Source organism: Carcharodon carcharias, chromosome 21 (assembly GCF_017639515.1).
Source record: "Carcharodon carcharias isolate sCarCar2 chromosome 21, sCarCar2.pri, whole genome shotgun sequence".
NCBI lineage: Eukaryota > Metazoa > Chordata > Chondrichthyes > Lamniformes > Lamnidae > Carcharodon > Carcharodon carcharias.
In genome coordinates this window covers 30,850,289-30,872,204 of record NC_054487.1, presented here as the reverse complement: position 1 = coordinate 30,872,204, position 21,916 = coordinate 30,850,289, and the positions used below count along the sequence as shown (strand labels likewise).

Here is a 21,916-nt window from a genome sequence, read left to right as displayed (position 1 = left end):
AAACTCCCTATTTTTGGCAGCTGTTTGTTGTCCATGTTTTTTGTTCAACACATGATATTCCTTGGAATCTAGCACCCATCCCTCCTTTGTATTGTATTACCAATGCTGGAAAAGCATCATATTGGTAAGACTCGAGTTCCTGCAGCCTTGGTAAAGACCTTATTTAAATTGCCTGTAGTTAACTTTTCTGTTTGCTTATATATGGTGTTAACACATTAAAACAAGTCAGTTGTGGACTAATTGTCCGCTCCTACAGAAAGACACTAAGTTGGGAAAAGCTCCCTGCAATTGAATGACTTTGTGCCAAGCTTATTATGAAATTCAAATATGAAGCACCGATTAGTACAGTCTGCATGTACATCTGTGGTAGTCAAGGACAATGCCCAATCTGATGTAGAACTTTTTCTAAAGCTATTAAACCATTTAAACAATTTGCATGGATATTGTTGCATGCAGTAGCATAAGGCATCATGTTGAACAGTATGGTTGCTGAGAATTTTGTTGTTTCCCATTGACCCTTGACCAAGTTCTAGGAGCTATCTTTCTTTGAATACTTCTTGGAGCTTGTTCCCAAATGTATCTGGACAGCTGTCTATCAGAATAGCTTAAAGGGCATCACAGACATCTGATTAAGCTACTTTGCCTTTTAATGAGATTGATTTGTCTGAGATCCAGAATGTGATTAGGATCTACAGTTGAGACTGCATCCTGACAATTGAAGGTGCACTTTATTTACTGCTTGAGTACTTTGTGGTTCTAAAGTTGATTTCAATTCAAAACTCACTGAGTGCAATTCAGTAGTACCTAAATTTTGCTGTGACCAGATTTCTTCTGAGGCAGTTGTAATATTATCTAAGAAGTCAACATTATTAAGGAGGTAACATTTGTCTTGTGAGGTCTTATGGACTGTAGCTCCCAACTGTCCCATCTCTTGTCTGATTGGAAAAACAGCTGAAAGCAGTCCAGACTCAATCACCAAGATATGAAAAACACTCCACCTGTAAGCCACTTAGTTTGCTTCATTCTAGAATGTGCCTATTGCAAATTGGTCACTACCTCAACTTAACCCTCATTGTGAAGAGGAACTTGGAAGATAAAATACACAACAACTTGTAAGGTTTGAATTTGGGTTTAAGTAAACTTATGTCTGAAGTCTTGGAAACACAAGGGCTTGCATTATCTTTGTTTCTTATTTTAAGCTATTACTTTCAAAGCTCTCTTTTTGACACAAAGGATTAATGTGCTGCATGGTGCTGGATTTGGCATATGTTTAGTGCATCAGAGTTATAATTTTTATTTCTAAATGTGAGAAAATATCAAACTTTTATCTCTTGCCTCACACTTTTTTCTATTTGCAGGAAGTTGCACTTTTCTTGCTCTGCTAAGTCTTGGCCTTGTACTTAAAATAAGACATTTGCCATACCAGGTTAATGGTTTTTCACATGAAAACAAGTCAATTTGGGCTTCTACATTGTTCCGCAATGTACTTTGCAGCAGGATAGATAGGCACAACAGCAATTTAGGAGCAAAACGTGCAACTTCCACGTACAAACTTTTTGCTTTCTGGTCTGTAATAAATTTCTCAATTGGAAAGACCTTAGAGAATTTTTTATCTTTACCTGTAGGTGACAGCAAACCTTTCTTGTATGTGAAGGTTAAACTTTCAAAGAGACGCCACTTAAAATAATATAGTTAATGTTAAGTAGTATGTCATAAATGATCAGCTGTCCTTTTTTACTAATAGGCAGCTTGATGTTCATTCTTGATCATGCACAACTTAGAATTATCAGAAAGCAAAGCATGATTTTCTTTAAATAATTAAAAAAATAAAGTTCAGGATTGAGATCATCAGGTTTTAAGTTACAGCCCAAAAGGAACATGAGAGAAGCAGATTTGTTGCTAACATACAGCAGGTTGTGGATGGGGAAGGTAAATGTAGTGTGATTATAGCAAATCCCTGCATATTCAATAAGGTGTTTTGGTATACTTGGTAGTTTACAACTGCAATTATCTTACTGATTTTTTTTTCCCCAAAAGTTGAATGTGCGTTAGGACATGGATGTTATAAGACCATTGACGAGTGTTGTCAATGTTAGAGCCCTATGGGTAATGAGAACCTATGGGTAAAAGAACCCTCGTGTTAATATTGTGAATTTATTATCATTTTGAAACCTGCGAGGGGTATAGTTTTCTAAGTTGTTTCGTCAACATTATTCCAGTGGCTTCAGTTCAAAACCCGAGCAGTAATGTGATGAAAAAATAATAGTTTCCAAGTACAATTGAAGTCCATTGTTGTATGCAAGTAGAATGGACTGGGTATTCATAGTTTAACCCTGAGATGAATCTGAGCGCTGAAAGGAATGCTAGCACATTAAAACCAAAGATCAATAACACTCTGCTTGTTGATAAATATGATTAGATTTCATTAATTTGTTTTTGATAAATTTTTGTTCTTGATGCCTTGATATCATGATTTCAAATCAGTAATTCAAATCCAAAGCTGCGATCTAACCCAGGTTGCAAATTGGGGTTCATCCGCTAGCAATGCTTAAAAAAACAAAGCGCCATTTTATTAAATCGTGTGCATTATTTTTACAATATAACATTTTGGAAGTTAAATTTTGATAGCTTTTTTTTTTGTTTAGCTGATGGCACATTTGACAGTGGCCAGAGTTCATCTGGGTTTTCGGATTCTTACGGCAGTCAAACTGTTTCCTATGGTTCTGCTCAAGAACAGCATATTTCATCAAGCCAGGCCCCTCCAAATGCCCAGACAACATCACAGCAACTTGGTGGCCATCAGCATCCTGCAGGGGTAAGTATATTGGGTTGGATGCTCTTTTGTAAACAGGATTTGTAAATCCATGAAACTGACTCAGGAAGCTGTTTGAGATTTTAAAAATTTATTAAATATCTATAACATAGTTTGAAGAGCCTTGGTTGTTTCTAAATACTTATCGTTCCTTCTATCTTTATTTGTATGTCATTTTACAATATAACTAATTTACAAGTAATTCTGTTAAATTAGAAACTACTTCAAATAGTTGCCACCATCAGCTTGTACACTGGCAAAGGTGCTATTGAGTGTTTTTCTTGCATTTGTCTGATATAAAGTTATTTTTCATAATCATAGCTAGAGTTTATTATTCTCACTGATACTTGCTGCATTATTTTTGAGGTTGAAGCTTGCACACTAACACCAAAGGCACTAGTGGTAATGTTCAAGGGTAAATTACTCTCAGTGGTAATTGTGATGTCCTGTATTGGTTCAAAATCCTAGAAGAGTAATGTTGCAGAGAATTGGTCAAATCACAACGTCAGAACATGATACATACAAAAATACCCATCTTTCAATATATGTTGTGAAAGACAAAAGGTGCCTGTAAGCCTGATGGTGTGGAGCTTTACTTTATTGCTGAAAATATGACATGCTTCTGACATGTTGATTGGTTTTAATGCATCATTGACTGAAGCACATGACATTTTATTGATATCAATCCTGCTCATATGCATATACCTTTCATCCATCCATCCATCATGCAAATTGTAATTCACCCTGTAACCCTTGCATTTTTTTATTTTGAAATGCACCTTTATTGGTAGTCATACAGAGTTTGCAGGCTGCTTGCAGAACTTTATTCTTCTATCCAAGAAGTGTACATTGGATCTTTTTCTCATTTTGAGCACTCTTGGATATGATCTAATACTGACCAGTAGTAAACATAATAGTAACATCTGTAGGATCAATGTTTGTATACCTGGTTGAGACTTGCATAGTGCTAATTCTAACCAGTTAATTTGAACCCAGCAGCCATAATGGCTGCCTCCATATATCCTGTGCATCTAAACTTTTGTAAGTACATGGACTTCAAGTTCCAGTCAACTCATTTTTCATTTTTTATTTTTTTCAAGTTGAAGGGAACTTGCATCATGTTGTAGTGCAAAACACCCTCTTTCATTTCCTTGGAGCACTCACTTACAAAATGCCATGATGATTGCTACCACAAACAACTGAGTTCGTCTTGTGTGTATATGTTGACATCCAGTTTACTGTGGGTCAGTTGATAAGTGTTATTTATTCCTTTCTTTATTTTTTCTTCATTTTTTTTAGCTTCGACGAGGTCGTAGCATGTCTGTATGTGTTCCCTACCTTTCTGCCATCCCTGATTCACCCTACATTCCTAGACTGTCCTCCACTCCGCCACCGGTTCTCTCTGCACCTCTCTCCCCACATGTTCGGACTATCCCTGAAGAAACCTTTGCAGAAAAACTGTCAAAAGCACTGGAAAGCGTCCTTCCTATGCACTCAGCTCCTCCACGCAAACTGCGCCGCTCCAGCCTTCCGTGTATTAGTTTCAACCCTGTATGTTGTATGTGACTCATGAGGATAAGTTGTCATTAAATACAAAGTATTCTGGGCACTAAGTTTTACGATTAAGACGAGATTTAGCTCAAGTTATACTACTTGTTTGAGTTTCAACTACCAATTCTGCTTTTTGAAGTGGGACGTGGAGGCAAGCTTATGAAATTGAAATGTACTTTTGCATTCACAATTCGATTTAATTATTAAATGGTGCATCCATATGGGCAGAATTAAAAGAGGAAAAATATATAATCTTGTAAAATTTTACAGTTTTATCATTCTCTTTATACAAACTACCTGGAGCAATATCTACCTCTTGGAATAAGCAATATTACTTGTAACACTACTGTGACCCTGAGCAAAGTCGTCATAAAATTTAGAGAATCACATAATTGTGAGTAGGAAATATTTCCTTCTGGAGCCATATACTGATTTCTATTTTCAAAACTTTTGTGGTCAAATAATTGGCTGCTAAAAAATACAGTTTATATAGATTATGGTGTCTGAAATGTAATATTTTGAATGGCATCAGTGGTTAATATGTAATAAAGATAAAGGCTTGGCCTAATCCATAAAGACTTGTCATTTTTGGCCTAAATGCGTATGATTCACCTGGCAGCATAAAAAGCTTGTTAGCAAAGGATACCTTTGGATAGGAACAGATTTTAATTCCTTTCTATGAAGTCCTACTGGTACTGCTAGACATTGAAATAAGGACATAATTACATGGAGAATGATGAGTCTTTTCATTCTGTTAAGTTGGGTGAAAAAGCTCAATCAGTTGTCCTCTTTATGGGGGCAACACTTAAAATTGGATCAGATCTTTAATATATAGTACTTATAGCAACCAGTTTTAGATGCGAACCTGCAAGAAATAAATCCCTCCCACATGCAGCGCCTTTTAAGATGGAATCTATATGCTGCACCTTAATGTAAAACTTATGCCCACAGTTGTGTTTAATGCATTCATTCAGTTCTTTTAAGTGTCTTCTGTGTTTGTCGGATACTTTTGCTATTGTTGTTCTGTGATGTAATTCTTAGAGAAATTCAAGCAAAAAGCTCATTTTGTGATGATTTTTTTAATTTTCTCGACTCTGATTTGAGATTTTTGTCTTCATGTTAAAGCAGCCCCCATCTCTAGTGCATCCTTGTGGGGGAGTTCCATCACAACCAGAGACCGTTTCATATCCATCTATTCCTGAAAGACCATTTTCTTTTTCTCCACCACCAAGTTTTTCTCTGAAAGTTGATAATTCTCAACGCCGCAAAAGTACTTCCATCCTGGAAGCTCACACTCACCATTTTCAGCCGATACTGAGGACCATAGGCCAGAATATTCTTTCTGCTGGTGATTTTACAAATTGGAATGCTGAAAACTCAACCATTAAGGGCTTGGTTACTCATAGATCTGCCAGTGAACCAATTCACATTGAAGGTCAGGTGCAACCAGAACAAATTCATGCTTTTGTTGAAAACAAGTCAAGATTGGGTCAGTTTGAGGAAATGCCACTTTTGTATCATCCAACCATGTATCCATGTTGTGTGCAGTTACAGCAAACTTTCCAGGATCCATATGAGGCTGTAATTTACAATGACCTTCCATCTTGTACACTTCCTTTGCATCGAATTCCAACAGAAGTAAACGTACAGCAGCAACAGATTTATTCCCAGCCCTTGAGTTGTGAGGAATCCCTGAGTGGTCAAAATTTTTTGCCCTGCCCAGTACAAAACCTGATGGGTCAAATGCCACAAATGGTGCAGATGGCTTCTCATACAGTACCAGCTCAAGTTTCAAACTTAGCTTCTCATCTTCAGCTGTCACAGGACATGATGCAAAAGCATGGACAACATTGGAAAATTGGAGAGCCACTCGCAGTATTTCCACTGACAAGTAAAGTGCTTCTACCCATGAAGGAAGATAAAGACGCTCAAAGTGAACCTGCGCTGACCAGTGTTTTCACAAGAAATACTGTTGAAACTATGAATACAATGCTAACCATTCAGCATTTGACTGCCCCACACTCTGCACCACCGATTCTTTCACAGGCAAATGAGGGCAGAACTGGGTCGATCTTTGAGTTTCAAGTTCCCCCAATACAGGTGGAAAGTAATGGCAGCCACGTTCCTGTTCCACCATTAACTCACAGAATTTATAGAAATCGGCGGGCTTCAATGGATCTAAGCTTAGAGGACACTCAAGGGACTGGAACGTACAGCAGGCTTCAGCCAGTGACTGAAGAACAGGTGGTTTATTTTAGTTCTGATACTGTGGTACTGCCAGGCGACTTCCAGCGGAGCAAGCAGCCAATGTCACAAGAACTTCCTCAGAACCTTAGTCCACAGTGTTCAAGTGATTCTGGTCAGTCAACTTCCTCTGAGACCAGAGAGTTCCAGTCACCACCACCTTTGGGTTTCCTGGCTCCGTGCCCTGGTTTATCATTGTATTATGAGCAGCAACAGGTTTTGCCAAAGCTTGGCATACATTATGAAACATTGCAAGGTGTGCCTGTATCACTAGCTGCACAACCACCCACGTTAATGCCGACCAACACTGAGCCCTTTCCGGCAACTACAGGGACAGCTGGCTTGTATCTCCAAGTCATGGAAGGATCCTGGCCCCATCTTGTTTCATCCCAGCAGAACTTGCCACTGGATCACAGTTCTGCAGATGGGCAGAGTCTACCTTTGGTACTTGAGTTTCAGGTGTTCATGCCTTTTGCTGAAATCTGTATAGTATTTTTTTTACAAGGCAAATCTGATCACTGGAAAAAATGCATAGCAGCCTGCAAATTAGGAGTAGTTTTTATTGCTCCATGACTTGCATAAATCAGTCATTTTGTTTTGAGTAAAAGCTTTGAATTTAGATGCTACAGGTTCTGCAGTATTTAAAAGAAATTATTCAGTTCAATTAAATATTGAAATTTTAGCAATTTATTTCTACTTTTTGAGCTTAGTGAGGAGGATATCTTATCTTATTCAGCAATAATAGCTCCCATTTAAAATTGTATTTGATTTTATTTAAACTTAATTGACTTAATCATAGAATTTGTGTAGAGTAAAGCTCCCCCCAATCTATGTAATCATCCGACCTAGAACCATAGAAAAGTTACAGCACAGAAGGAGGCCATTCAGCCTATCTTGTCCATGCCAGCCCGAGGACACCCAGGTGCCCTTCCTAATCCCACCTTCCTGCACCCGGTCCATAGCCCTGCAGCTTACAGCACTTAAGGTGCAGATCCAGGTACTTCTTAAAAGAGTTAGAGTTTCTGCCTCTACCACCAACTTGGGCAGCGAATTCCAGACATCCACTGCCCTCTGTGTAAAAAAAAAAAAGCTCTTCCTCCTTTTCCCCCACACCTTTAGCCACTTATCTTGAATCTATGTCCCTGGTTCTAGAATTCTCCACCAAGGGAAACTTTTTTATCCTGTCTACTCTATCTATTCCCCTCATAATTTTGTACACCTCAATCAAGTCACCTCTCAGCCTTCTTTGTTCGAAGGAAGATAACCCCAATTTATCCAATCTCTCCTCGTAGCTACACTTTTCTAACCCTGGCAACATTCTTGTAAACCTCCTCTGCACTCTCTCCAGAGCTATTAGGTCCTTCCTGTAATGTGGTGACCAGAACTGCACACACTGCTCCAGTTGTGGCTTCACCAGTGTTTTATACAATTCCAACATTATATCTTTACTTTTATATTCTATACCTCTGCCAATGAAGGAGAGCATTCCATATGCCTTCTTTACAACCTTGTCTACTTGAACTGCTGTCTTCAGGGACCTGTGTACTTGTACGCCAAGATCTTGCACTTCCTGTTAGTATATTCCCATTTGTTGTGTAATCCCTGTAACTGTTTGACCTCCCTAACTGTATGACCTCACACTTCTCTATGTTAAAATCCACCTGCCATTTAACGCCCACTCCACAAACCCATATATATCGTTTTGGAGATTATGGCTATCCTCTACACCAATCTTTGTGTCATCTGCAAATTTCCCAACGTGCCCCCCACGTTCACGTCCAAATCGTTAATATATAACACAAACAGCAAGGGTCGCAACACCGAGCCCTGTGGAACACCACTTGAGACAACTTTCCATTCGCAAGGGCATCCATCGACCATTACCTTTTGTTTCCTGTTACAAAGCCAACCTTTTATCCAGTTTGCCACATTACCCTGAATCCCATGGGCTTTTACTTTCTTGACCAATCTGCCATGTGGGATCTTGTCAAATGCCTTGCTAAAATCCATGTACACAACATCCACTGAACTACCTTCAACCCTCCTTGTTACTTCCTCAACGAATTCAATCAAATTTGTGAGGCAAGATCTTCCTTTAACAAATCCATGCTGACCATCCCTGACAAGTCCATGCCTTTCCACATGACAGTTAATCCGATCTCTCAGGATTGATTCTACTGATTTGCTCACCACCGATGTATAAGACTAACTGGCCTATAATTATTTGGCATTTCCTTTGATCCCTTTTTAAACAACGGAACTACGTTTGCATTTCTCCAGTCCTCCGGTACCTCCCCTGTATCTAGTGAAGATTGGAAAATCATCCTCAGAGCATCTGCTGTTTCCTCCCTGACTTCCTTCAGCAGCCTCGGAAACAATCCATCTGGCCCTGGTGATTTATCAACTTTCAAGGATTTCAACCCTTCAAGTACTTCCTCTCTCTTTATGACTATCCCATCCAATATCTCGCGGTGTTCCTCCTGTACTACCATATCTACATCCTCCCTTTCCTTTATAAATACGGAGACAAAATATTCATTCAAAACCCTTCCCATGGCCTCTGCATCTACACACAAGTTTCCATCATCATCTCTGATAGGTCCCACTTTTCCCTTAACTAACCTTTTAGCATTAATGTATTGGTAAAACATCTTTGGGTTATCTTTAACTTTACTTGCCAATCTTTTTTCGTGCCCTCTCTTTGATTTCCTTATTTCCTTTTGTACTTCGTCCCTTCACTTCCTTTATTCGTCTAGGCTATCTGCAGAGCTTAGTTCTTTGTGCCTTTCGTAGGCTTTCTTTTTCTGTTTGATCTTCCCCTGTATTCCTCTAGACAACAAGGGGGGTCTAGATTTGGCAGTACCACTCTTATTTTTGTAGGGGACATGTCTACTTTGTACAATTAGGATCTTGCTTTTTAGTGCTTCCCACTGGTTTTCCACTGTTTTATCCTCCAGCAGTGCTGTCCAGTCCACCTCAGCCAAGTCCCTTCTCATTTCTGCAAAATTTGCCTTCCCCCAGTTCAAGACTTTTACTCCTGCCTTTTTCTCTGTCCTTTTCCATGGTAATGCTAAATCTAACTGAATTGTGATCACTGCCCCCGATATGGTCGCCAACTGTCACTTCACCCACTTGCCCTTTTCATTCCCCAAGACTAGGTCTAGAATTGCATCTCCTCTCGTTGGGTTTGTCACTAATTGGTTGAAAAAATTTTCCTGGACACGCTGCATGAATTTTTCTCCCTCAGTGCCCCTTGTATTGTTTGAATCCCAGTTGATATTAGGATAGTTGAAGTCTCCTACTATTATTGCCCTCTTGTTCTTACAAGCAGAAATTTGCTAACATATTTGTTGTTCTATCTCCCTTTCACTATTTGGGAGTCTGTAGTATCCTCCCAGTAATGTGACTGCCCCTTTTTTATTTCTAAGCTCAATCCATAAAGCCTCGTTTGTTGACCCATTTAGTATATCATCCCTTCTCACAACTGGAATTGATTCTTTAACCATTAGTGCTACCCCCTCCTTTTTTACCTCCTACTCCATCGTGTCTGAAGACTCTATAACCAGGGATATTAAGCTGCCAGTTTTGTCCCTCCTATAGCCAGGTCTCCGTTATAGCAATGACATCCTGCTGCCATGTGTCTACCTGTGCCCTAAACTCATCTAGCTTGTTTGTAATACTCCTTGCATTGAAGTATAAATAGCTTAACCCCGTCAATTTCTCTTGCTGGACACTTAGTAAACTTTGCTTCTTCTGTAACTCCATGTCTATCACAACGTCTGTCTCCATTTTTCTGATCTGAATCTGACTTATCTGATCCTACTCCTGAGATCCCATCCCCCTGCCACACTAGTTTAAATACTCCCCAACAGAACTAGCAAAAGCCCCTGCAAGGATACTGATCCCAGCTCTGCCTGGGTGCAGCCTGTCCAGTTTGTACAGGTCCCACCTTCCCCAGAACTGGTCCCAGTGCCTCAAGAATCTGAATCCCTCCCGGCTACACCATCCCTCTAGCCACATGTTCATTTGGTTTATCCTCTTATTCCTGCTCTTGCACGTGGAACTGGGAGTAATCCTGAGATTACTACATTTGAGGTCCTGCATTTTAATTTATCTCCTAACTTAAACTGCTTGATTAACTTTAATTCAGGAGACAGTATCTTCCCCTGCGATGGTTATATAATATTTGTACCTTGAATTAATTCTGTGATGTCTAAATATCAAGCAGGTCCAAATGCAGAGTCAGCCGCCTCCGACCAGTCTTCCTCTGACTGTGACGTCTCAGCAGGCATCCCCACAACCTCCACCGGGGTCCATACAGCAATCAAACAAGGTAATAATAAAGTGCTACAAGGAGTGGCAAGTAAGGATAAATTTGCAATTGAGTCTTGTACTAGATACAACTATTCAGAAAATCTAGTGGTAGATTGGCAAGTTGCTCGTGTGGTTGGCAAAAAAATCCTGTTTCATTTTCATAGCTGAGAACAAACTGGGAAATTCCAGGAGTCACAAATGTGAATATGAATGATAATTTGGTTATCTGGCTTTTTGCTTTGTTCTTTCTGATTAAATATTTCTCCTGGCTTCTCCAATTTCAGTTTGTAATTAGATTGATAGGACTGTCTTTCAGCTGGTACTGTATCTCATACTTTGTTATGTTTGTTTCTTGTAGTTTGGCAGTTACTACACCCCAACGTATCTTCCACAGGTAGAGAATTTCATTCTTCTTTAATCATTTTTCCCCCTTTTGTTGTGTATGCACAGTTTTCACACTCGTGAGTTTGTGCTATGCAGCACAGAGTCCATGCTTAAAAGTTCTTTTCTTTTCATCAGAAATAAACCTGTTTCTTGCTTTCAAGAAGTTGTATTTATTGTGCTACAAGTATAAGTAGGTTCAGATTGCAGCATGCCTATTTGTTGCAGGGGCTGTCTTTATTAAGACTAAATGGTATTAATTTTTGGAAATTTGCTAGAGAAGGACACCATGAAATTTCCTTATAATCTATTGTAACTTAATTGTTCGAGTGGCTTCTGCTTTCCAGAGCAGGAACCTGGAATTTGTGAGCCTTTTGACAGTGAACTGTCAGCATTCTGACAGCCACTTCAGGATTTAGCACAAGCACACATTAATATGAAAATGCTAAATTGCAGTCCGTGTTATTGACTGCTCTGTCACAGGTGCTCTGTGTATCTCTCCCTCCCCCCTATTCCCACCCTAACAGCTGGCACTCGGTGAAATCAGTTGATCTGGTGTGAACATTGCCTTTCTTATGTCACTGTTAGCCTGTATTAAAAAAAAAACTAAACCTTGTTCAGTTACCGAGTGCAACTGGGTTTTTAACATCAATCCAAGTAATAACTACTGCTGAACAACCAATCTATCCATGAGAAACGAAGTTTATTATATAGTTGAATATTACTAAATGTCTCTGATTTATTACTAGATTTTTTAAACTAGGTTTTTCTTTAAAGCTTGTAAATGATGAATCAGCTTTAAACTTAACCCTGTGTATATCCAAATATTTATTTCACTTATTGTAAGTTTTTAAAGTGATTTGCTTATGTTCTTCATTTACTGGTTGGCTACCTGAGAATTTTTTAATGTGATTGGCTGCGTAGACAGTTTGATAACATCACTGCAGTTGGATGCTGAAAGACGCTGCATTACATTAAAGAACACTACAATCAGTTGCGTGCCAAGCAAATTGAAGTCTTGCCAGGGAGGCCAGGGAGATCACTAAATCTCTCGGCAAGGCTTGCTTTGAGGTTAGCGGTGAGCACCCTTCATCACTGACTGCAAAATCTGGGTCAATAACACTATCCACAGTTGCCAAGGGGAATCAAATAAAATGCTACTTGTACGCTGTGGGAGGGAGAGGAGGAGAACATTTTAATTTTGGACTTCATCACAGACATAATCTGCTACATGTCATTTTCAAATTACAACTCTGCTGTCAGAGAGACTGAGCTAAGACCAAGGAATGCCTTCATATTTGAAAAATCTTGAGATTTTACCTAGGTTGGTGTTGCATGCATTTAAACTTGATAAAGGAAAGGTTGCCTGACTGTACAACCACTGCCTCCTTGAAGGGATGCTGGTAAGTGTAGTAAGTAGTCCAGTTGGCCATTGGGCATCTCCGATTTTGTTCTCAAGATGAGATGTGGGCTGTGGGAGAAAAGAAGGGTATTTGTGAAGTTATATAAAAAAATACAGACAAAAGATGTTTAAATTTTTCATGTTTATATTTTGACCAATTAAGTTCAGTTAAATAATATTTATTTCAGAGGATTTTCATTCTAGCTAAGGTACTCTGAGCAAAGCTTACTTGCTGAAATTATAATACCACATTTTTCTCTCTTTCTTTCCCCAGTCAGTACAGCAGCAGCCTGTGCAGTATTCACTTCCACAGATGGTACCCAGTGGCTCAGTTCCAAGTCAAGTAGTTGCTCAACCCCTGGCCCTGCCTATAAGTCAGAACCAAATACATGCTGCTCAACAGGGTCCTACTTCAACACAGGTACAATATTGAATTACTGAAGGGCACTTTCTTTGCTAATTGACCAGATTAGGCTATATTTTATCTTATTGTATATTGCACTAATTAGTTTGTTAGAATGGAGTGTTCACCTGAGTAAGTAGTGAAAATTGCTCTTTTTAAATCGGGAAATTTATAATTAACGATTTTGTTTATTTAACTTCTGATACACTGATATTGAAAGAAACATAGCTATTGTTATAAAGCTACTCAAAATCAGTGGATATACTACCAAGATATTAAACCTAAAACTAAATTAAATATCTGAAACATAAGTTTGGTTCTGCTTATGTTCTGTTTTACCCTTATTGAATGTATTGAGGATGGATTTAACATCAGCAATGTGGTCTGTTCTGTTTGCTTGAGCATGAACTTCTCTTAACATTGGCCCAGTAATTTTTCAGAGGTCACTCATGCAAAATATTTAACAAAGCAAAAAGTTGTTTGAATGATCCAGGTTTTACTAAAAACGAATGTTGATGAGACAAAAACTGTTTCAGAAGATTTTTCAGCATGGATTATTCCATAACCCAGTCAATGCTGCATTGTCTGTCTGTTCATGTGGTCGCAACTGTCACAATCCATAACTTTTAAGAAGAAATTCAACCTGACATTTAATAGCTGAAAGAATGGCATGACAAGATTTCATGTTTCAGACTTTTGCTGTAACAAAAGACTAAATGCACTATTGACGAAGCAGTATCTTGTAGGCAACTTATACTTTAAACCACAGAACGGAATGCCCCCCACTTTTTTTATTTTAGCCCAGTACCCAACTTTTCACAGCAATGTGTGACACCATCCTGTGAGTAGACATTTAATTCTCCTGAAATCAGTCCAAAGTGATTCTTCGTTCCCGAGTGTTTACATCTGTTCTTTTCCTTTCTCAGCCTGGTAACTTGTAAACCCAGGACTGTCATTCATGTTGAGTGTATTCCCTCTAGCACAGACTAGGCAAATATTCCAGCTTCATTTTAACTCCTCACGAATTTGGTCTTCCCAATCTAAGAGTGAGCTTCCACACGCATTGCAGTGCAGTGAACCACTAGCGACTGATTTTGGAGAAATTCTGCGATAGTACAGAGTTCCATCAGTAGCCTGGCTTGGAACTGACTGCTTATTTTCAACAGCAGGAACATGTTTGAGTTAGACATTTTGTCTAACTACCGGTGGCCATTTGTAGAATTGTACAGCACAGTTGGAGGCCATTTAGTCCACACGGTCTGTGCCTGCTCTTTGAAAGAACAATCCAGTTAGCACTGCTCTATCTTTATTTCCCAGTAAGTTTTTACTCCTTTAAGTATTTATCAAATTCCCTTTTGAAAGCTGCTATAAAATTTGTCTTCACCACCCTGCCAGTGCATTTCAAATCTTAACAACTAGTGTTTAAAAACAAAAATGTTTCTTATGTCATCTTTGGTTTTTCCAATTGCCTTAAATATGTGCCCTCAGGTTATTGATCCTTCGGCCATTGGAAATAATTTCCCTTTATTGCTCTCTTTAAACCCTTCATGATTTTTAAACACCTCAATCAACTCTCCTCTTAGCCTTATCTTTTGTAAGGAGAATAATCCCAGCTTCTTTTAATTTACCTGGAACCATCCTGGTAAATCTCTTTTGTAACTTCTCCAAAGTCTAGACGTCCTTCCTAAAGTCCGGCACCCATAATTGTACACAATGCACCAGTTGGAGCTGAACTAGTATTTTATATATCCTGCTTTACCAGCTCCAACGCCCCCCACTCCCCCACCCCCCAAACCACCACCACCACCACATCCAACAATATAAGTTGCATCCCATTTCTACTTCTCTTTAACTCTGAAGAGTTGTGCTGTTAACTCTGAAGAGTTGTGCTGACTCGAAATGTTAACTCTGTTTGTCTCTCCACATGACCTGCTGAGTTTTCCAGCATTTTCTGTCTTTATTTCATATTTCCAGCATCCATAGTATTTTCCTTTTATCTTAGTGTTTAATTCACTGCCACTTCCCTTCCAGGAATGCCCACTTTGAAGAAGTTCTGCTCTTCTCTCTGTCAGGATTTCCATTTATCTCTTTCACCCTGTTCTCCAAGACATAGTGTTCCTCGAACTGCTGTTCTTGCCGCATCCTCTGTGCCATGTATCGGTAGACGAACACACTCGACCTCTCTCTCTGGCAGTGCGACTCACCCTATCTCAAAGCTGTCCTTGTCCCCTATTTCATTTTATTCTTTGTTTCACCTGATACCTTAACAAGAAACTTTTTCTCTTCCTTTCAGGTGTTAAGGAACACAAGCTCCAACAACTTATTGACTCCATCCAGGACCCTCAACCCCTTCACATCCCTCTGACCCCACCCCTTCTTCTAATCCCAGCCCTTGCCGTATATTCACCATACCCTCTGACCTTCTCTCTGATGGTGAGCATTCTGTACTCAGCAAAGGACTCAGTTTCATACCTTTATGCCCTCACCTCAATGAAATTCGGGATTGGCATGATGCTGAACTCCTCTGCCGCCTTCATCTCCGTGCTCATTTGTTTGGGCAGGAGCCCTCTCCCTGTTAAATGGGTCCTTTCACCTGCCTCCAGTATTCTTCCTCCACCTGGATCCCTCCCTCTGGCCTCTTACCTGCTCTTGATCTTTTCATTGTTGGCGTGATGTCGGCCATTTCAATTTTTCTGCTCCTCTCAACACTCCTGAACTTGCTGCATTCTGTTCTCTCAGGTCAATTTGCTGACAAAGGTGGTGATGTTGTCTCGTGTACTGACCTCTACCTTGCAGAGGCTCAGCGTCAACTCTCAGACACTTCTTCCTACCTCCCCGGGACCGTGACCCGACGACCGAACATCAAGCCATTGTTTCCAGGACTGTCACTGACCTCATCTCCTCTGGATGTCTTCTATCCACAGCTTGCGACCTCATAGTCTCCGAACCTCGGGCAGCCTGCTTCTATCTCCTTCCCAAAATCCGCAAACAGGACTGCCCTGGTAGATCATCCTGTCAGCCTGTTCCTGCCCCATGGAACTCATTTCTTCCTGCCTTGACTCCATTCCCTCTCTCCTTGTCCAGTCTCTTGCCACCTACATCCTTGATTCCTCTAATGCCCCCTATCATATCAACAATTTCCAGTTCCCTGGCCCGAACCGATACCTCCTCACCATGGACGTCCAATCTCTCAACACCTCTATCGCCCACCAGGATGGTCTGTTGGCTCCCTGCTTCTTCCTTGAACAGAGGCCTGAACAAACCCCATCCACCACCACTCTCCTCCATCTGGCTGAACTTGTTCTCTCACGGAACAATTTCTCCTTTAACGTCTCACTTCCTCCAAATAAAAGGTGTGGCTATGGGTACCCACATAGGCCCCAGTTATGCCTTTCTCTTTATGGGGTATGTGGAATATTTCTTGTTCCAGTCCTACTCAGCGCCCTCCCACAACTCTTCATTCTTATATCGATGACTGTATCGGTGTCGCTTCATGCTCTCCACTGGAGCTGGAAAAATTTATCAATTTTACTTCCAATTTCCACCCCTCTTAACTACACGTGGTCGATCTCTAACACTTCCCTCCCTTGACCTCCATTTCTGGTGATAGGCTTTCAACCAATATTCTTTACAAGCCCACCGACTTCCACAGCTGCTTCGACTACAGCTCCTCACAACCTGCTTCCTGTAAGGACTCCATCCCATTGTCTCAAGTTCCTTCACCTCCGTCGCATCTGTTCCAATGATACCACCTTCCAAAATAGCACTTCTGACATGTCTTCCTCCTTCCTTAACAGAGAGTTCTCTTCTCTCCACCCCCCCACTGTGGTTGACCAGGCCTTCAACTGTGTCTGACCTGTCTCCTGCGCCCCTGCCTTCAGCCCTTCTCTGCCTTTCCAGAGCCAAGATGGGGTCCCCTTTGTCCTCACGTTTAACCCTACCAACCTCTGTATTCAAAGGATCATCTTCTGCCATTCCTGTCAACCCCAGCATAATGCTGCCACCACCAAACACAGCTTTGCCTCACCCCCCACGTCAGCATTCCGTTACCTCCATGACATCCTGGCCCACTTCTCCACCACCTCCAACACCTCATCCCCTTCCCACGGCACCTTCCCATACAATCGCAGAAGGTGCAACACCTGCCCCTTTAATTTTCTCCCTCCTCACCGCCCACGGGCCCAAATACTCCTTTCAGGTGAAGCAGTGTTTCACTTGCACCTCCTTCAATTTGATGTACTACATTCGCTGCTCCCAATGCAGTCTCCTCCACATTAGGGAGACCAACTACTGACTGGGTGACTTCTTTACGGAACGCCTTCGGTCTGTCTGCAAGCATCTTCAGCTGCTTCATCAATGACCTTCCCTCCATCATAAGATCAGAAGTGGGGATGTTCGCTGATGATCGTGCAATGTTCTGCCCCATTCATAACTCCTCAGATACTGAAGCAGTCCATGTCCAAATGCAGCAAGACCTGGACAATATCCCGGCTTGGGCTGACAAGCGCCAAGTAACATTCACACTACACAAGTGTCAGGCAATGACCATCTCCAACAAGAGAGAATCCACCAATCACCCCTTGATGTTCAATGGCATTACCATTACTGAATCCCTCACTATCAACACCCTTGTGGGGGTGGGGTGGGGGGGGGTTACCATTGATTAGAAACTGGACCAGGCATAAATACTGTGGCTACAAGAGCAAGTCAGAAGCCAGAAGCTAGGAATCGTGATGAGTAATTCACCTCCTGACTCCCCAAACCCTGTCCACCATCTACAAGGCACAAGTCAGGAGTGTGATGGAATACTCCCCACTTGCCTGGATGAGTGCAGCTCCCACAACACTGAAGAAGTTCGACTCTGTTCAGGACAAAGCAGCCCGCTTGATTGGTACCACATCCACAAACATTCACTCCATCCAGCACCAACACACAGTAGCAGTGGTATGTACCGTCTACAAGATGCACTGCAGGAATTCACCAAGGCTCCTTCGACAGCACCTTCCAAACCCACAACCACCACCATTTAGAAGGACAAGGGCAGCAAAATAGATGGGAACACCACCACGTGGAAGTTCCTCTCCAAGTCACTCACCATTCTGACTTGGAAATATATTGCCGTTCCTCCACTGTCACTGGGTCAAAATCCTAGAACTCCCTTCCTAACAGCATTGTAGGTGTACCTACACCACATGGACTGCAGAAGTTCAAGGAGGCAGCTCACCACCACCTTCTCAAGGGCAATTAGGGATGGGCAAAAAATGCTGGCCCAGCCAGCGAAGCCCACATTCCATGAATGAATTAAAAAAAGCATGACCCAGACCTGCTTGGTGCTTGCCATTTCAACACACTATCCTGCTCTCCTGCCCTCATGTCTGTCCTTGGCCTGCTGCAATGCTCCAGTGAAACGCAATGCAAACTGGAGGAACAGCATCTCATCTTCTGATTAGGCACATCACAGCCTCCTGGACTTAACATTGAGTTCAGCAACTTCAGACCATGAACACTCTCCTCTATCTTCACCCCTTTTATAATCCCTTTTTTAATATTTATTTTTATTTTTTATTTACTTATTTTCATTTTCTTTCATTCATTGTTTTATCTGTTTTTTATCCTCCTTATTTTGTCCTTTTTCCCCTACCACTGGCTCTTCCCACAGCATTCCCCCCCCCCCCCCCGCCAGAAGGGCAATCTGTCACTTGCTCTGTTGTTCTGCTATTATTAACACATTATGCTTTCTTACCTTTATGCCACTTTTTTAGCCTTCACCATGACCATTAACATTCCCTTTGTCTTGTGCCCATGACATTTTTGCCAATCTCTCTTTAGCCCCCACATAGCTGACTTTCTACGCTGAATTACCTGCTCCACTGCACCCCAAACATTATAAATACCATCACATTTCTTCTTCTTTGAAGCTCTGAAGAGTTGTGCTGACTTGAAATGTTAACTCTGTTTCCCTCTCCACAGATGCTGTTAGACCTGCTGAGTTTTTCCAGCATTTTCAGTTTTTACTTCCTATTTCCAGCATCCGCGGTATTTTACTTGCATTTTAAGGAGTTTTAGCATAAATTCCTAGCTTATGTACTTTCTACCTCTATTTATAAATTACAGGGGATCCTTGGTTTTATTAATTGCTTTGTTAACCTTTTATGGCACAGCTGATGGTAAATGCTGAGCTGTTCAAATCCAAAAGGGAAATTTGAAATAACTGCCACAACTTGTTTTGCAATTTGTATAAATTTCGGGATGCATGCCTTGAATTCACCAAGACCACCAAATAGGTTTTTGCAAAACTAGATGAAATTTATTAATAAGAAAAATGATTTTTAAGCACATACACATGTCTACAAATTACGACTATAATAACTTCTAAATCCCCATCTTATACTATCTCCTATATTTACACCATTACATTACCAAATGCATGCATATATACACACATCCTTCATTTCAACAGACATCATTTCAGTTCAGTGTCGAGGTTTTAAACGTCCAGTTTTCCCTTTAAGCTTCAAACTCATGATAAAGCACCTGCAATCAGATTCCTCGTCCAGCGACGCGTATAATCTGTAGATCAGATGGATGCAGTCATAAACTCCATCTGAATAGCCTGCACTTCTGTCTTGATTTGTCCAGAAACTTTAAAGGATTGTGATCTTTATAAATAAATGTTTCTGACGAATTGTTTGCAACATAAATCTCAAAATGCTGCAATGCTAACACCAAACCTGAAGTCGTCTCCTCTACTGTTGAATGTTTGTTATACATTGAACTTACGTGAAAAATACTCTATTGGTTTTTCAGTTCCATTTGCTGCATCTTGCAACAGTATGGCCCTAGTGCCTATATCACTGGCGTCAATGGCCAATTTAAATTGCTTGGTGTAATTGCGCACTGCCAAAACTGGCATCGTAGTTAATATGGTTTTCAAACTATGAAATGCCCTCTGACACTCCTGCACCCAAACTTCTTGCCTTGTTTAATATTTCAGTCAGTGGAGCAACCACACTGCTGAAATTTGGTATAAATTTTTCATAAAACCTACTCACAGCCAGAAATCTCAAAGCTTCTCGTTTTGTTGTGGGCACTGGGAAATCCACTATTGCCTTGACTTTCACATCTCTTGGAGCCACTTACCATGTCCAATGGTATGGCCTAGATATATAACTTGCACTTTTGCAAATTCACTTCTAGTCAAGTTCATCACCAAATTAGCTGCTTGTAATCAAATAAATAATTCTTCCAGATGTTGTAAATGTTCTTCCCACATCTGACTGTAAACTATCAAGTTGTCAATATAAACAGCACAATTGCTCATCCCTGCAATTACTTTGTCAGTCTTTGAAATGTCGCAGGTGAATTCTTCATACCAAATGGCATGGCTTTAAACTGACATAGTCCATTTGGCATCACAAAAGCCGATATCGCCTTTGCTCTCTCTGATAATGATACTTGCCAATATTCATTCTAGCAAGTCAATCTTTGTGATAAATTTTGATTGTATTGAGTAAGTGGGACAATCTTTCAGTTGTCGTAAAGCATACGAATCAGCTTTTTCACCACATTCACCTTTCGATGGAATACAAAGACTGTGTGGACTATTAGGTTGTGGACTATTAAGTTTAGGTATCAGTACAATAGGCGAATTCCAGTTACTGTAGTTAGACTCAATAATATCATTTTAAAGCATGAATTCGATTTCTATCTGTACTTGTGATAACTTTGGCGGATTTAATCTATAAGGATGTTGCCTTAGCGAAGATCAAACTTCCACAGACACACTATGTATAGCTAAATTCAACCCTCCCAACTTATTTCCACAAATATTTTGTGTAACCACAATAGCTTTTCCAAATCACTTTGACACTTGTCTGGAAGGTAACTCAATATTACATTTAAATTTTCAAGTGCCTCCTCGTTATCCAACTTGATTAGAGGAAAATCTGTTTCAGAATTCTGCATTTCTACTACTTTCTCATTATCTACTACCACTGATGCCTCCTTTTGTTCCTCTTCCCTGTCAGCATACTTTTTAAGCATATTTACAAGACACACCCTCTGCTTCTTTCTTCTACCTGCAGTATTTATTAAATAATTCATTTCACTCAATTTCATTTCAATCTTGTAAGGCCCACTGAACTGTGCCTTTGATGAGTCACCCAGTAATGGTAACAGAACTAGCATTTTCTCCCCAGTAACAAAATTATGAGTGGTAGCTTTCCTGTCACTTGCTGTGATATCTTTAAATGTTCCCTAGCCAACCTCTCTGTCCAATCTCTCTGAAGTTTGATATGTAATCCAGGAGAGTAGTTTCTGAAATTTGACCCACTAATTTCTCATAAATGATTCTCCATGGTCCCTTTACCTCATGACCATAAACTGGTTCAAAAGGACTAAAACCAGTCGATGCGTTAGGACCGTCCCTAATAGCAAACAGAAAGAATGGAATTCCCCTATCCCAATCCTTTGGATAATTCTGTCTATACGCTCTCATCATAATTTTTAGAGTTTGATGCCATCTTTCCAAAGCCCTTTCTGTCTTGGGATAATGGGCTGTTGACTTGAATTGTTTACCCCCAAATTTTAATTACTTCCTTAAACAGCTGTGACATAAAATTTGAACGCTGACCTGATTGTATTTCCTTAGGTAAACCATATCTTGTAAAGAAAAATTAGCTAACCCTCCCATAGTTCTTTTTGTTGTAATGTTTCTCAGAGGCATTATTTGAGGAAGCCTGGTTGACACATCCATTATTGTCAATAAATACTGATTTCCACTTTTAGTCTTAGGGAGGGGCCCTACACA

At 40.4% G+C, this 21,916-nt stretch overlaps 1 protein-coding gene across 10 annotated transcripts in view; it reads left to right on the top strand.

Annotated features, from left to right (window-relative positions):
* Positions 1 to 21,916, top strand: part of LOC121293192 (serine/threonine-protein kinase WNK1-like) — a 209,452-nt gene that overhangs the window by 102,987 nt on the left and 84,549 nt on the right. For 6 of the 10 annotated variants that reach the window (XM_041215999.1, XM_041215995.1, XM_041215998.1 and 3 more), the window contains exons 8-12: positions 2,646 to 2,815; positions 5,489 to 7,051; positions 10,833 to 10,940; positions 11,280 to 11,315; positions 12,979 to 13,125. In XM_041215999.1, coding sequence (XP_041071933.1) covers positions 2,646 to 2,815; positions 5,489 to 7,051; positions 10,833 to 10,940; positions 11,280 to 11,315; positions 12,979 to 13,125 — 2,024 coding nt within the window. The remainder of the gene's footprint in view (positions 1 to 2,645; positions 2,816 to 5,488; positions 7,052 to 10,832; positions 10,941 to 11,279; positions 11,316 to 12,978; positions 13,126 to 21,916) is intronic. The other 4 variants (XM_041215993.1, XM_041215992.1, XM_041216001.1 and 1 more) reach the window with 4 other exon arrangements.